This window comes from Gobio gobio (genome assembly GCF_949357685.1).
Source record: "Gobio gobio genome assembly, chromosome: 14".
In the NCBI taxonomy this organism is placed as follows: domain Eukaryota; kingdom Metazoa; phylum Chordata; class Actinopteri; order Cypriniformes; family Gobionidae; genus Gobio; species Gobio gobio.
The window spans coordinates 43,737,778-43,752,393 of record NC_137107.1 but is presented as its reverse complement, the minus strand read 5'-3'; the positions used below and the strand labels follow the sequence as shown (position 1 = coordinate 43,752,393).

At 39.8% G+C, this 14,616-nt stretch overlaps 1 protein-coding gene across 3 annotated transcripts in view; it reads right to left on the bottom strand.

Annotated features, from left to right (window-relative positions):
* The window catches only part of sec16a (SEC16 homolog A, endoplasmic reticulum export factor), a 28,404-nt gene that overhangs the window by 5,862 nt on the left and 7,926 nt on the right, over positions 1-14,616 (bottom strand). For all 3 annotated transcript variants that reach the window (XM_079835512.1, XM_079835514.1, XM_079835513.1), the window contains 24 exons: positions 13,302-13,396; positions 13,064-13,202; positions 12,790-12,979; positions 12,527-12,698; positions 11,913-12,055; positions 11,560-11,621; positions 11,288-11,426; positions 10,845-11,084; positions 10,643-10,740; positions 10,471-10,552; positions 10,270-10,387; positions 10,067-10,178; positions 9,844-9,949; positions 7,343-7,483; positions 7,141-7,254; positions 6,869-7,043; positions 6,248-6,786; positions 3,563-3,613; positions 2,992-3,156; positions 2,797-2,880; positions 2,647-2,703; positions 2,430-2,556; positions 709-849; positions 553-638 (listed from right to left, as the gene is read on the bottom strand). In XM_079835512.1, coding sequence (XP_079691638.1) covers positions 553-638; positions 709-849; positions 2,430-2,556; positions 2,647-2,703; positions 2,797-2,880; positions 2,992-3,156; positions 3,563-3,613; positions 6,248-6,786; positions 6,869-7,043; positions 7,141-7,254; positions 7,343-7,483; positions 9,844-9,949; positions 10,067-10,178; positions 10,270-10,387; positions 10,471-10,552; positions 10,643-10,740; positions 10,845-11,084; positions 11,288-11,426; positions 11,560-11,621; positions 11,913-12,055; positions 12,527-12,698; positions 12,790-12,979; positions 13,064-13,202; positions 13,302-13,396 — 3,376 coding nt within the window. The remainder of the gene's footprint in view (positions 1-552; positions 639-708; positions 850-2,429; positions 2,557-2,646; positions 2,704-2,796; positions 2,881-2,991; positions 3,157-3,562; positions 3,614-6,247; positions 6,787-6,868; positions 7,044-7,140; positions 7,255-7,342; positions 7,484-9,843; positions 9,950-10,066; positions 10,179-10,269; positions 10,388-10,470; positions 10,553-10,642; positions 10,741-10,844; positions 11,085-11,287; positions 11,427-11,559; positions 11,622-11,912; positions 12,056-12,526; positions 12,699-12,789; positions 12,980-13,063; positions 13,203-13,301; positions 13,397-14,616) is intronic.

Here is a 14,616-nt window from a genome sequence, read left to right as displayed (position 1 = left end):
ATAAAATAGCAAATACAAAAAAATGAAATAATAAACTGGCTCTGGTAATGCAATTAATTAAAAATAAAGTAAAAATAAAACAAAATAAAAAATAAAAGTGAAATGTCAAGAGCAAAAATTAAATAAAAAACAAATATATAATAAACTGGCTCTGGTAATAAAATAAAATACAATAAAAATAAAATAATAAAGAACCAAATGCAAGAAAACAAACAAACAAACAAACTGGTGAATAAATAAAATGTGAAAATGTGAAAATAAATAAATAAATAAATAAAAGGAAGAAAAAAAATATGAACTAAAAATGAATAAACAAAGAAATAAATAAAAAGGTAAATATGTGCAAAGCATTATGAGCAAATCAAATGAAAGAGATACATAAATGTCAACTGTGCAAAAACTCATGCATCACGTGAGACACTCAAAATGCTGTGCGGCTCAATTGTGCGAGAAAAAGTTGGCTGAACAAGTCCAGTTGTGATGGGAACTAAAGTGAATTCTGGACCCTGTGTGTATATATGCAGTATTGTGCTGCTGGGCAGATGTGTGTACCTGTGGCACTGTGGCACTAGCCTGCTGTGTGTTTTCACCACTGCCGTCTGGAATGCTTCCCTCCATCGGCTGCTGCTCATCTGGGCCTGAAAAGAGCAGTGTTAGACTTCACACAGACATACACTAATGCACACTAATGTATACACACACACACACCTGCTGCTGGTGTAAAGAGGTTGGCTGGCATGGCCATGGGTGCGAGAGGAGCAAACAGGTCAGCAGGGGGTGGTACAGCAGCGGCGGGTTTAGATCCTCCACGACCAGGATTCAACACGTCCACATAACGGCTCTTAGTGCCTAGAAAGTCAAAAGAGCATTACTTGTGGGTATTTAAGATTTAAGGAGGAGAGACTTTTTTGTAGCGTCTTTGTTTTAAACCGCTTTAGCACAAATATCAATGAATCAGTTATTTTCATGAATCAATTCTTTAGAACCGTGCGTTTCAAAGGAACGTTTCGCTGCACTGTGGCGAACTGTAGAAGCAGTAACACTGTTCGTCTGTTTGAGTTTGTACGAGTTATCCAAAGTTCCTAAATGTCCTAATCTTAAGCCACCAGGAAGGGCCAGTCAGTCCTTTCTGATGTTACCTACACTGAATTTCAGCTGCTTCCCTCGGGTCAGAGATTTAAACTCCCTCTGTGCAAATCAAATAGATACAAGAATTCCTTTATTCCTGCTGCAATCATGCTAAATGTGTGTTATTATGTGTGTGTTGCAGTATTAGGGATGGGCGATATGGACTTAAAAATGTATCCCGATATTTTCTAGTATTTATTGCGATAACGATAAATGCCGATAAATGTAGTATCATTCCCCATGTTTTTGGATACAAGTGAGAGCTGCATGCATTCTTGAGAGTCTCAGAAAAACAAACAATGATCTAAAGTAAAACGTACATGTCATCAAATAGGCTCCTATAATATAAATATATTTATATATATATATATATATATATATATATATATATATATATTTTTTTTTTTTTTTTTTTTTTTTTAATGTAAAATTCCATACCAGCCTTTTCAGAAATGGAAAAGTTGCAGATATAATTGTCTTCTGTAAAAGTGCAGGTAATGTTTAAATAGTGCAACTGTGCTGAAAAACATCACACAATACAAACAATAATAATTCAAATCAATGACAAGTTTTACATGTAAACCGATTCTGTATTTATTCATACACTCATGGTGCAAACAGTGGTAAAAATAGCAGAAACAGCAAAAGTAATTATCTCAAAAATGTCTTCAGATTACAAAAAAGTTGAAAATAATGATTTTATGATAGAACTTCAGTAATTTGAGTTGATAAGATAATAATACCACAAATTCTTCTACTAATAAAAATAAACTGCACTAAGGAATAATGAGCTTCTGGGTTCATGAATATTAATCATGTTGTCAGCGCTCATTCAAACTGATTTGCTGAAATCAAAACAGGCACAGTAATAGGTGCACGCCAGCCAATGAGATTCCCGTTTGTGCATTAATTTCTTCCTGTTCATGAAAGGCTGAATAATTCCAAATAAACGCCATTATTTTACAGGAAAATACGACAAAGGATATTGTTTACATGTAGCACGTCAATTCTGTGTTGTGTAAGACTCTCTCGCTCTCTCTTTGAGTGTGTGTGAAACACTGAGCGCTCTCAGTCGTGCGCCTCACACTAGTGTTTACTGTGCGTCAAATACACTGCGCATTCATTGAGATTAACTGAAATAGTGTGCTTTACCGATCGATTGAGACAGAGCGAATCTCTTAAGCGCTCAGTCCAAGTTACACAATTATATACAACTAAAAGATGATTAAATAATGGTCAGATTTCTCACTAAGATGTATATAAGAGAACAGAGGTGTACGACAACGTGAGTGGTAACATACCTGCTCTCCTGGAGAACATATTGACAGGTGGCCCCGCCCCTGGACCCCCTGCAGCTGGTGGCCCCATCCCTGGGCCGCCCATCGGAACTTTGGGGAAGCTGGTCGGTGGAGGAGGAGGGGGTTTGCTCTGAGACAAATACAAATTCCATCATTCACAATGATACATGCATGATAGTATACAGCATTTCAAATGCATTAACGAATTCTTGTGCTGTACCTCTTCCTCGGGCTCTTCCAGATTCACCCATTTCTGCTTCTTTTCATCCCAAACAATCTGAAAAATAACCGTAATCCCTTAATCAATGCTATGAAACAAGACAAGACGGCCATGAGAGAGAGCAGGAGATTGTTGGAAGTATGTGCCTACAGATTTGTTTTTGTCGTCGGGCAGATGCGCTTCATTCTTCCGCTTTGGATACAGCCAGGTCAGCCAGCCGCTGCCACTCGCTCCCTGATGGAGAAAGAAAAGGTTTTACGACTATGCAACATTCATTAAAATCGTGAAAGATTTCCTAGTCCGTATCCAGTTGGTATCTGTATGCGTTTATACGCAAGTATGTACTTTTTTGGGAGAGTCTTTCTTGGTCTTCTTGGATTCTTCCTGTGATGGAGCCTCTGGGATAGATGGAGGAGGTGGAGAACCCTGATTGGCTAGCGAACTGCTGCGCTCCCGCCCAGAATGATTGGACGATTCTGACGTTGTGCGAGACCGACGTCCTCCTGAAGTCTGCAAATAAGGACAGAATTAGAGATGTCACAAGCCACGCAAGGTTTAAACAAGTACACTACAGTTCCAAAGTTTGGGGTTGGTAGTATTTTTGAATGTTTTTGAAAGAAGTCTCTTCTGCTCACCAAGGCTGCATTTATTTGATCAAAAATACAGAAAAATGGTAATAGTGTGAAATATTGATACAATTTAAAATAACTTTTCTGTGTGAATGTATGTTAAAATGTAATTTATTCCTGTGATCAAAACTGAATTACTCCAGTCTTCAGTGTCACATGATCCTTCAGAAATCATTCTAATATGAGGATTTGCTGCTCAAGAAACATTTGAAACAATGTTGAAAACAGTTGTGCAGCTTAATATTTTTGTTGAAACAGGAATCTTTGATGAGTAATATAGACTGTACCATGTGTATTGATGATGACTGTGAAGTGGTTCTTGATCTTCTGCCCGGGCCCTTAAACGAACAACAACAGGAACCAGTTTAAAGGGATAGTTCACCCAAACATTTAAATAATCCCATGATTTACTCACCCTCAAGCCATCCTAGGGGTATATGACATTTTTATTTCAGACGAATACAATCAGAGTTATATTAAAAAATGTCCTGGCTCTTCCAAGCTTTATAATGGCAGCCCAAAATTTGAAGCCCAAAAAAGTGCACCCATCATAAATGTGCTCCACACGGCTCCGTGGGGTTAATAAGGGCCTTCTGAAGCAAATTGATGGGTTTGTGTAAGAAAAATATCCATATTTAAAACTTTATAAGGTAAAATATCCTCTTGCAGTTCAAAATGCTTACGCTACATCCGATGTCATCATCGAGCCAGTTACGCTTTTTCCGCAAGTTGAATACGGAAGCGGTCCACCAGAAGCTGGACATTTTACTTCATAACGTCTTAAATATGGATATTTTTCTTACACAAACGTGTCGATTCGCTTCAGAAGGCCTTTACTAACCCCCCAGAGCCGTGTGGAGCAGTTATATGATGGATAGATGCACTTTTATGGACTTCAAAACAGAAACAGCCAGTCACTGCCATTATAAAGCTTAGAAGAGCCAGGACATTTTTTAATAAAACTCTGATTTTATTCGTCTGAAAGAAGAATGTCATATACACCTAGGACAACTTGAGGGTGAGTAAATCATGGGCTACTTTTCATTTTTGGGTGAACTAACCCTTTAATACATTATATAAATAATATAAATGGTAAATTCCATAACATAACGTGACCGTGGACCACAAAATCAGTCATAAGTCGACACATACCAACAATACAATACATTGTATGGGTCAAACATTTTCTTTTATGCCAAAAATCTTTAGGACATTAACTAAAGATATTTTGTAAAAAAAAATAAAAAAAAAAATAAAAAAAAAATTATATATATATATATATATATATATATATATAGTAGTAATATGCATTGCTAAGGACTACATTTGGACAACTTTGGGCGACTTTCTGAATATTTAATTTTTTTTGCACCCTCAGATTCCAGATTTTCAAATAGTTGTATCTCAGCCAAATATTGTCCTATCTTAACAAACCATACATCAATGGAAAGCTTATTTCAACAAATTCACCCATATGACTGGTTTTCTGGTCCAGGGTCACATGACACATAACATAATTAACTAGTTTATGTAGGAGTAATGTAACAAATGTAACACAATAATACCCAACACTCCTGGTGGATCTAAATATGGAGTAAGAGGTGTTATATTTCAATGAAAACCCAAGTAAAACGTAAAACAAAAGTCCCCAATGTGTTACGATTAGGGTTGGGTATCGTTTGGGTTTTTTTCGATTCCGGTGCCAAACCGATACTTTTAAAACGGTTCCGGTGCCTAAACGGTGCCTGAACCGATACTTTTTTTTTTTTTAAAAAGGCCACCAAACGAGGTGGATGATATTAAATGGCTTTTTATTTATTTATTTATTTATTTATTTATTTATTTATTTATTTATTTATTTATTATATAAATTGAACCATTTATTAAAAGTTTAATGTATACTTAAATGTATGAATAGAAATAAATACAAAACACAATTTACTTATTTACAAATTATAATTGACATATTTACAAATTCACAGTAAAACCTAAGGCACCCAACTACAACAAGCCTAATATAACTCTAAACAGTTACAGTAATAACAGCAGTCGTCTGTATTCTTGCTCTGCTACAAACCAGCTTCCAGCTTCAGCTTTCTATGAAATATGATCATATTCTCTGGCTAAATATTTTTGAACGCATCGCCTTAATGTTTCCATGGTGACGCGTCATGTTTCTCACATGACACACAGCAGCCGCAATAGCGCTGACAGCTCAGCTGTATCGGGTTTATTTCGTTTTTTCTTTTTATTCAAAATATTCACAAACTTGTTAACTGTGTCACGAACTATCTGATGTTCAAATGTGTGAGTGAATGTGTGTTAGTTGATCTATAAAGCGCAATGGGCGGCGCCATGTTAGTTTGCGCCTCAGAATCGGATCTGTCGGATTTACAACACTTGAGATCATTCTCGTCTCACGAAACCCATGAAAGTAAGTGACCAGTGAACTGGAAGAAGAATAGAGTAAACTATATAGTTACTATATAATGTGCATTTATCTGATGTGAATAAAACACGTAACGTTAGTCAAATTATAACCGTCTGAAAGGATTGTCATTGCCGCTTTCATTGACATCAGTGTGTGTTTTTTGCTAGTAGCCTACTTATGAACATTTAAATGTCTGAAACCTGAAATAAACATGATGTCGTTGAAAACACTGAATAGTTGTCATGAGTTGTGATGTGACCAGCGCTGAGCGTCTGTCTCTGGCTCAGCCAAAGCGCGAAAGCACGTTTGAATTTTGGCACCGAAATGAGGAACCGAAATCTGCGTTCTGATTCGGTCCGGTACATACCGGTTATATAAGTACCGGTGCCATATTGGAACCGGATTTCGGTACCCAACCCTAGTTACGATTCATAAAAAGTAATGATGTACACTATTTAGCTACATTTTTATGCAAAAGTGTAACATTACTTTAAAAAGTAATATTAGCCAGAGTTAGTTGCAATAAATATGGAATTCTCACCATGCGCGCCATTTCATCGTAAAAGTCCTTCCCTTGAGGAGGGAGGCCACTGAACGTCGGAGATGACTGAGGGAACTGCTGAGGAGAGGAAGGGGCGGAGCCATGTTCGGCCCCAGGCATTGGTGGGGGCATCTGATGTTGCATTCCTGGGGGCATCTGAGGTGGTATCTGTGGATGCATTTCTGTAGAGTTGTACGTTGGCATTTGTGAGGGCACTTGCTGGGGCATTTGTTGGGGCATTTGTTGGGGCATTTGCTGGGGCATTTGCTGGGGCATTTGCTGGGGCATTTGCGGGGGCATTTGCTGGGACATTTGTGGGGGCATTTGTTGGGGCATTTGCTGGGGCATTTGTTGGGGCATTTGATGGGGCATTTGTTGGGGCATTTGTTGGGGCATGGATGTGTACCGCTCATGCGATTCAGGTTGATACGTTGTCATAAAGTTTTGTTGTGGCGGCACTGGGTAGAATGGAACACTTTCACCTGGAGGCGGGGCCTGCTGCTGAGGGACCGCCCCATCCTGAAGAATAGTGGGAGGGGCTAAAGGAGACAAAGTAGAGGGTGAATGATAACGTAATCAAAATAGATTCTTCTCAGGTACACATTACACAGTGGATCGTACCTGGTGGCATGAGTTGAACACCAGCGGGAGGCAGAAGGGAGGCCATGAGAGGATTGTGGGGATCAGGGGTCAGAGTTGAGGGGTCAGGTGGGCTGCACTGGTCTTCAGAACTGGGCGTGCTGCAGTGATAAAGCTGTGGGGTGCTGCGATCCGCACGGAAAGTGATCACTCCATCCTGAATGGGACAATTTTTGGGTGAACTTTAATTTACTGGTACTATGCATGAAGAGAGTAATGCAATTACACTGACATGGATGAAAGAAAAGACACACCTTGATCTGTCCATCCAGTTGTCTGAGATGCAGTAACCAATCAGGCTCTATAAACAACTCCTGCTCTGGTCTCTCCTTCAGCTGAGGGTCAAAAAACCTCAGCCTCAGAGACATCTGTAATGAGAAACAGGAAGAAAGATTAGACACCAAAGAAATGTAAACTCAGAGATAGGCAGAATCAACTGAGTCTTGGTTTGTGTACCTGTATGAGCTGACTGATGAACACAGGCGAGTAGTACTCGGGTAGGTTCAACAGAGTGCGGGAAATGACCTCACAGTAATGGAAGGCTTGAGCACAGAGTCCCGACTCCGCCAGTCGACATGCGTAGATGAATTTGAACACCTGTACAGGTCAATGGGTAAAGGTCATGAGCTTCCTGGATTTGTTCAGATGGTACAGATAGGTCTACCATGCCTAATTACAGGATGCTTAGCTTTTTTAATGTTTTCCTTTAGTGTGTATAACTGTGTAACATATATGTGCAAGATCTGAAAAGTTACAAAGCTCATAGTCTCTCTATTCATTCTAACAGAGAACACTGATCCAGAACTGCCTAAAATGCCTCTATCAAAGTCCACATATTACTTCCACAAACATCTGTCACAATTTGAAATAAGAATGCCCATCTAAAAGCATACGCAAAGAATGAAGACAATGCTTCAGGTGAACTGTAGTGTTGTGACCATGTCACGTTTATGTTAAGGGTAGGGGTAGGGTTGGGTATCGTCTGGTTTGTTTGCGATACCAGTACCAAACCGATACTTTTAAAACGGTACCAGTCTGAACCGGTGGATGACATTAAAGAATGGCTTTTTTTGATGGATAAATCATTTTTTATTGAAACAGAACAATTCATTAAAAGTTTAAACTAAAGTACACTTAAATATATAAACCTAAATAGAACTTAACAAATTCAAAGTAAAACCTAAGCCACCTTACCCAACTACAACAGGCCTAATTTAACACTGAATAACAGCTACAGTACTAATAACAGCAAAGTAGTTGGTATTCTTGGTATGCTACAAACCAGCTTCAAGGTTCAGCATTATTTTGCAGAAATATAACCATATTCTCTGGCTAAATATTTTAGAACGCATCGCCTTGTTGTTTCTAGGGCGACGCGTCATGCTTCTCATATGACACAGCAGCCGCAATAGCGCTATATCAGTCTTATTTTTTTATTTTTCATTCAAAATATTCACAAACTTGTTAACCATGTCATGAACTCTCTGATATTCTGATTTTCAAATATGTGCGAGTGAATGTGTGTTAGTTGATCTATAATGCGCGATGGGCGCCGCCATGTTAGTTTGCGCCTCAGAGAATCGGATATGTCGGATTTACATCACATAAATTCATCCTCGTCTCACGAAATACATGAAAGTAAGTGACCGCTGAACTGGGAGAAGAATAGAGCAAACTATAGTTACTATATAATGTGCATCTGATATGAATAAAACACAGTCAAATTATAACTGTCTGAAAGGATTGTCATTGTCGATATAGACATCAGTGTGTATTTTTTGCTAGTAATTATGTGCATTTAAATGTCTGAAACCTAAAATAAACATTATGTGGTTGAAAACACTAAATAGTTGTGATATGTGATGAGCACGTCTGTCTCTGGCTCGGTGCCAGCCAAAGCGCAAAAGCATGTTTGAATTTAAGTGACACCGAAATGAGGCACCGAAATCTGCGTTCTGATTCGGTCCGGTTACATCCCGGTTCATAAAGGTACCGGGTACCCAACCCTAGTTAATGGGTGTTACATTTCTGCCGCACAACTGAGGTGTTTGGCCAATTACAATGCACTGGGTCAGCTGGCCAATCAGAGCCTCTGGGCTTTTTCGGAAAAAGGGGCTTTGTAGAAACAGGAACTACAGTGTCATGTCAAGTCACTTACTTATATGGCAATTTTTACAATTTAGGAAATTAATGCAACAAAGACTGTTCTGGCTGTACAGCAGCTCTAGAAGAAAGTCATTGTCCAGTTTAAGTAAGTTCAATGTTGATTAATTTCGGTTGTAAAAATCATTAGCTATTAATTTACGGGCCGTTTACACAACACCATTTTCAATTGAAAATAGAAAGACTTATTTACACGACAACAGCGTTTTGGTGGCCTGAGAACACAAACTCTGATACGTTTTTGAAAACGACTTGTCTAGCATTACAGCGTCAGTGCAATACATCATTTTTAGTAATTTTCACGGATTCGTGTGGACGGGGATCACTTTAATAATGTTGTCATCTGTACAGAGGGGGAAAAAAAAACAACTTTCCGTTTTTAGTACATCGTTGTCGTGTAAACGTACCCTTAGTTCATTTATCGATACAGCAGCTCTGGCGAAAACAGTGATGTCATCGTCCAGCTCAGTTCAGTTCTCATACAATGTTGTCAAAGCAGGCAGATCAATAATATTAAGTATAATAAGTATGTGAAAAATAATGTGTTTTTGAACACTAAAGCATGTTAACCTATTCTAGTTCACCCAATAAACAGAATGGCATTTTAAAACAGCAAAGCGTAAATTGAAATAAAGTAATAAAAACGAAATAGACATTTAGAAAAACAACTAACAAAATATTAACAAATACTAATTAATAAATTAATGATAATAAAACAACATTGTTTTAGATAGCGCAGTTAGTTGTGAAAACATCCGCAGTCGAGTGACTGCATGTGTACGTGTTCATCTCACCTGGAAGTTGGGCAGAGAGAGAGGCTGAGAGCCAAGAGACTGAGCGTACTCGTACGATTCTGTCCGCTGAATCGCCTCGGACGAGCAGAACTTCAAAAACGGCATGCTGGGAGAGAGAGTGAGCGAATGGGTGTTAATGCAAACAAATGGTATGTCAATTTACGCACTTGGCGTCCATTGTTTGAATGCATATCTCTGATCAACTGTATGTGTCATTACACACCTGTGATTGGAGCTGATGAGGACCATCTTAGTGCTTTTCTTGGTATAAACACCAAAGCCCACCTGAGCCATCAGGTAACAGAAATGGGCTGCATCCACTAGACCTTTAGATGCTGTAACAAGCAGAAGATTCTTGACTACAGATCCAGTGCGGCATCCACAATATGCGTGTAAGTTCACATTCATGACAGTATGTTTGCGTACCTAATGTGTCCCCCATGGTCGAAATGGTGCGGGTGTCAAGATCCAGAGTGTGTGTGAGGTTGGACAGCACCATGGCCAGATGAGGGCGCCAATCGCCCCATTTCTCATCTCCGCAACACTGCCGGAGGAAAAGATGATGCACATGAAGAAAAGAATAACATAAACGACTATATTAAGTTATATACACAAACTCTCTCGTACAGTAGCAGCAGCCGGCATTCGTCCTGACATGAGCTGGTAAACCGTCTGAAGAGGGTCGTTAATAGGCAGGCTGTTGGCAAACCTGACGACGACAAGCATAAACACAATTTAAGCACTGTTTGTTGCTTTAAAAGCATGCAGACATAAGTTGGTGTAAGTAGATGTGGTTTACCTGGTCATGACACGGGCGTGTGTTCTGTTGTCCATCTTACTAGCCAGTAACAGAGCGTGACCCCACAGGCCATTCTTCATAGCAGACTCCAAAGCATCCTAACAAACATACACAAATTTGATTGGATCATAAAAAGTGGACTCTAAATGGCTGGGGGGCCACGCGTATTTTATCATCTGAAAAGGAAGATGTTTTGTCTTGCCTTCTTGCGGCCGAACAGCAGCAGTTCTCTGAAGCGTTCCGTCTCCTTGCCGACATTCTCGGGCACGCCCATGAAAGTGTCTGATAGAAGGGATATTGGGCCCGCCTCATCCGCCTCGGCATGCTCTATTGCCTCGTTATTGAAGTCAATGAGATTAGCCTCATTGGGGGATTTTCCCGGCAGCCAAACAGAGCGATGCTCTTTTAGCAACAGGTCAGCGATGTCTGTGCCCACTACCGTCTGAAACCAAGCCAAAAAAACAAAGCAACATACTTAATAACAACAATTCTTAATCGTTTCTATTACATTTATAACATGACTACATAATAATATATATTAATGAACATTAAATATTGATTTACTTGGTATCAAACTTGGGTTCGGACAAGCAATCAAACACGATTCACACTTTTAGTTAAGGTAAGGGCTACACAAACACTCACCCCATTCTGGCGGCACAGCAGCACAATGAACTCCCAGATGAGGTAGGCGGAGTCTTTGTCAATAAGGTCATCGTTTCGCAAACACTCTTGGGCTTTGTTCTGAGCAAACTTTATGACATCCACCTTATGAGTCTCCTCTCTGTGGACACACACACACACACACACACACACACAAAGATGATGATTGGATTGTTTGACTGTGTACGTGGCTCTGACAGTGTCAGACTATAGACGTGTATGCCTTTACTCAGTAAATGAAGGATGGTTCTTACTTGACAAGCGGACCAGGGAATGAACGCATTTCTGACTGTTCTGAAGAATCCTGCAGAATCGTCTGGAATAACATCACAGTCAAGATATCAAAAAGAATAACATCACAATGTTGAGGATCACTGGGAAATATGGACCAAAGTTAACCTAACACAAACTTCTGATCACAAGGCAACTTAATCTGTTATAAAGTCTTACTTATTAAGGAGTAATACTTATTTTACAAAGTCGGTAATAAACTAGTTGTTTTTAGAATTTGTGAACTGTAAACATGCTTCAATTCTAGAGATACGAGTGATTACTTCCAATTGACGATTTATATGTTAGCATATTCATACTCAGTTCCAGTTGTTACCTCCATGCTGTGGATTTCCACAAGTGTGGGCTGACCAGCAGAGGGCAGGTTGGGTTGGACAAGGATCAGCTGACCAGCCGGACCAAACCGAGCACAACGATGAGGAACAGAATACTTCTCTGGGGTCAACGGCCTTGGAGGAGCTGAAAAAGGAAAAAAGAGAGAGAAAAAGACACAGAGGAAGAAATGAAGATTTTGTTAATGTTAGAGCATGTGCATTAGGTGTGAAATTCATGCTTTATGTATTTTAATGCTGGGAAACACTTATGTCAAGCCAAGGTTATGATTGTTGCCTAAAACCATATTCCTTAATTGAAATAAGGCAACATTTCTCATTTTTGTTTAGTTAAAGCTGAAGTATTAAAATATACTAAAACTATACAGAAATAAAAACGTAACATGTTAAAATGAATGTACTATAATAGTATATGAATGATTCTATAATACCACTGCGTCAAGCAATTAACCTCTAAACTAGATAAATTAGTAGTATTTTATGGCAAGTTGTGTACCTAAAACACGGAAACTGAAAAGAAAATCCCAATAATAACTGCAACATTATGGTGGATATGTAAGCTTATGATGACTGATTTGTGTTTGTGTCTAACACTTACGCTGCTCCGGGGCAGTCCAGGTGTTGTCAGCAGAGTTATAAGGAATCTGACTGTAATTTGCAGTATCTGAAGGGTTAGCATATTGGCTGTAGGTGTAATCCGCTGGAAGAGTGGTCCCAGTGGTATCATAGGCTGCACTGACCAAGTCTGGTTGACTCCTGTACACCTGACTCTGCAGAAAGAAGAAATGTGTTACTTACATTATGCATATACACACACACACACACACATTAAACCTCACCTAAAATCACATAAACACACACCTGCTGTGACCGTGAACTGAAGCTACTGCGTCGACTGTGTGATGAATGTACGCTGTGCGCTGATTGTTCACTGTGAACTGAACGGCGGTCAAATTCGTCAGCGTACGGGTCGCGCCGACGGCTGTCATCATCAAAGCTGGAGTCATAACCAGGGTAATACCGCCATGGATCATCATACCCTTCTCGTGCCCTGGTAACAATTACAATGAAAACTCAGTTAGAGATGTGTTAGCATGTTAAAAAAAATATTTATTGTATGGGTGTATGAGTCTACCTGTTTGGATATTGTTGGTTGTAGTACGCCTCCCCTCTTCTGTAACCATCAATGTCATAGTACCAACCATATGTCGGATCATAATAGGCTTTGTAGCGTGGATCATAAGCAGCATTTGGATCATACCACCTGCTCTTATCTGCATACACAAACACACCCATAAGAAAAAAGCAGAAACACCACATTCAGCCCTTGGAGGCATAGAGAGCAGGTGTCTGTAGTGCTGAGCAGTCTTTACCTCCATAGGCTTCGTACTGTCTCTTGTAGTAGTTTGCATAGTATTCGTCATAGGCACTACGGCTGGATCTAGAAATGTCTTCTGGATACCCCTGTCTGAGATCAAAAATTAGGTAGAAAGACAAGGGAATTGTGTTATTGAAAGTTAAAAACAAATCATTTAAAACTCTCAGTCTAAAGGCCTGTACACACCGGGACGAATATCGCGCGCGCTTATCGCCAGCGTTTTTCGTGCCGTTTTTCGGCGCGTCTTGAGTGTTCACACCCAAGCGATTTTCACTGGCGTTGCGCCGAGTGAACGTGCACATTCAGTCGATGCGCTCCCGGTACACAAGATGGTGCTGCGGCACTTTAAGCCTCTGACACTCGCTTGTCACACAGAAGGAGAAGAGAGACAGTATTTACGTGCTTGCCAAAACCATAGACATATTATGTATATGGGCAAAACCATTCACACACTTTTTGCTAACTGGCAAGCAGCATTAGCAGTTAATCTTCTTCTTTATCTACTTACTACTTCTTCGTCGTATCAATGTGTGCTCGGCAAGACCGTTTTGTGCTTGAGCGCCACCAAGTCGTGTTTTACTGTCACTTCAGCAGCTCCAGGCACGTGAACAAAAGCGCCGATCTCATTGGTCGGACAGTTTTTTACGCGCCGCGTCAAAATAAAAAAACGAACCCGAGGCGTTTTTTTAAAAATGACGCTTTTACGCCTGGCGTTTTGCGCGTCGGTGTGAACACTCACATTGGCGCCCATTGTTTAGTCCCGAGGCGTTAAACGTCGGCGATAAACGCGTGCGAAAATCGTCCCGGTGTGAACAGGCCTTGAGGATGCTTTGAAACCAAGGCTTTCGGTGAAACCCAAGTCTGTTGTTATTAGGGCTGGGTAAAAAATATTGATTTCCCGATTTTAATCGATTCTCACTTTTACAAAACAATATCGATTCTTAAATCCCAAGAATCGATTAGTCATCCTGTTTTCAGTTTTGAATTAAATAAACATTGTAGCACCCCTCCCATCCAATAAATCGCAATAATCTTTGTGCGTTATTACTATTGATATGAAACAAAGTCTAAGATTTCAAATTACATCTTTTTTTTTACGAAATTCAAAAACATATACCATTTTGGCGCTGTGGCACGAGATCGCTCTGCCGCAGCTCAGCTCAAGAGAACCGGCAGCGCGGAGCAAACATGAACGGATTTTCTCATCCACCTTATACCAGTAACAGCGCAAAATAAAATGAATGTGCTTCTGAAAGTGCGTTAAAAGATACAGGACAACTTCCCGAAATCCATATCATGTCACATAGAAT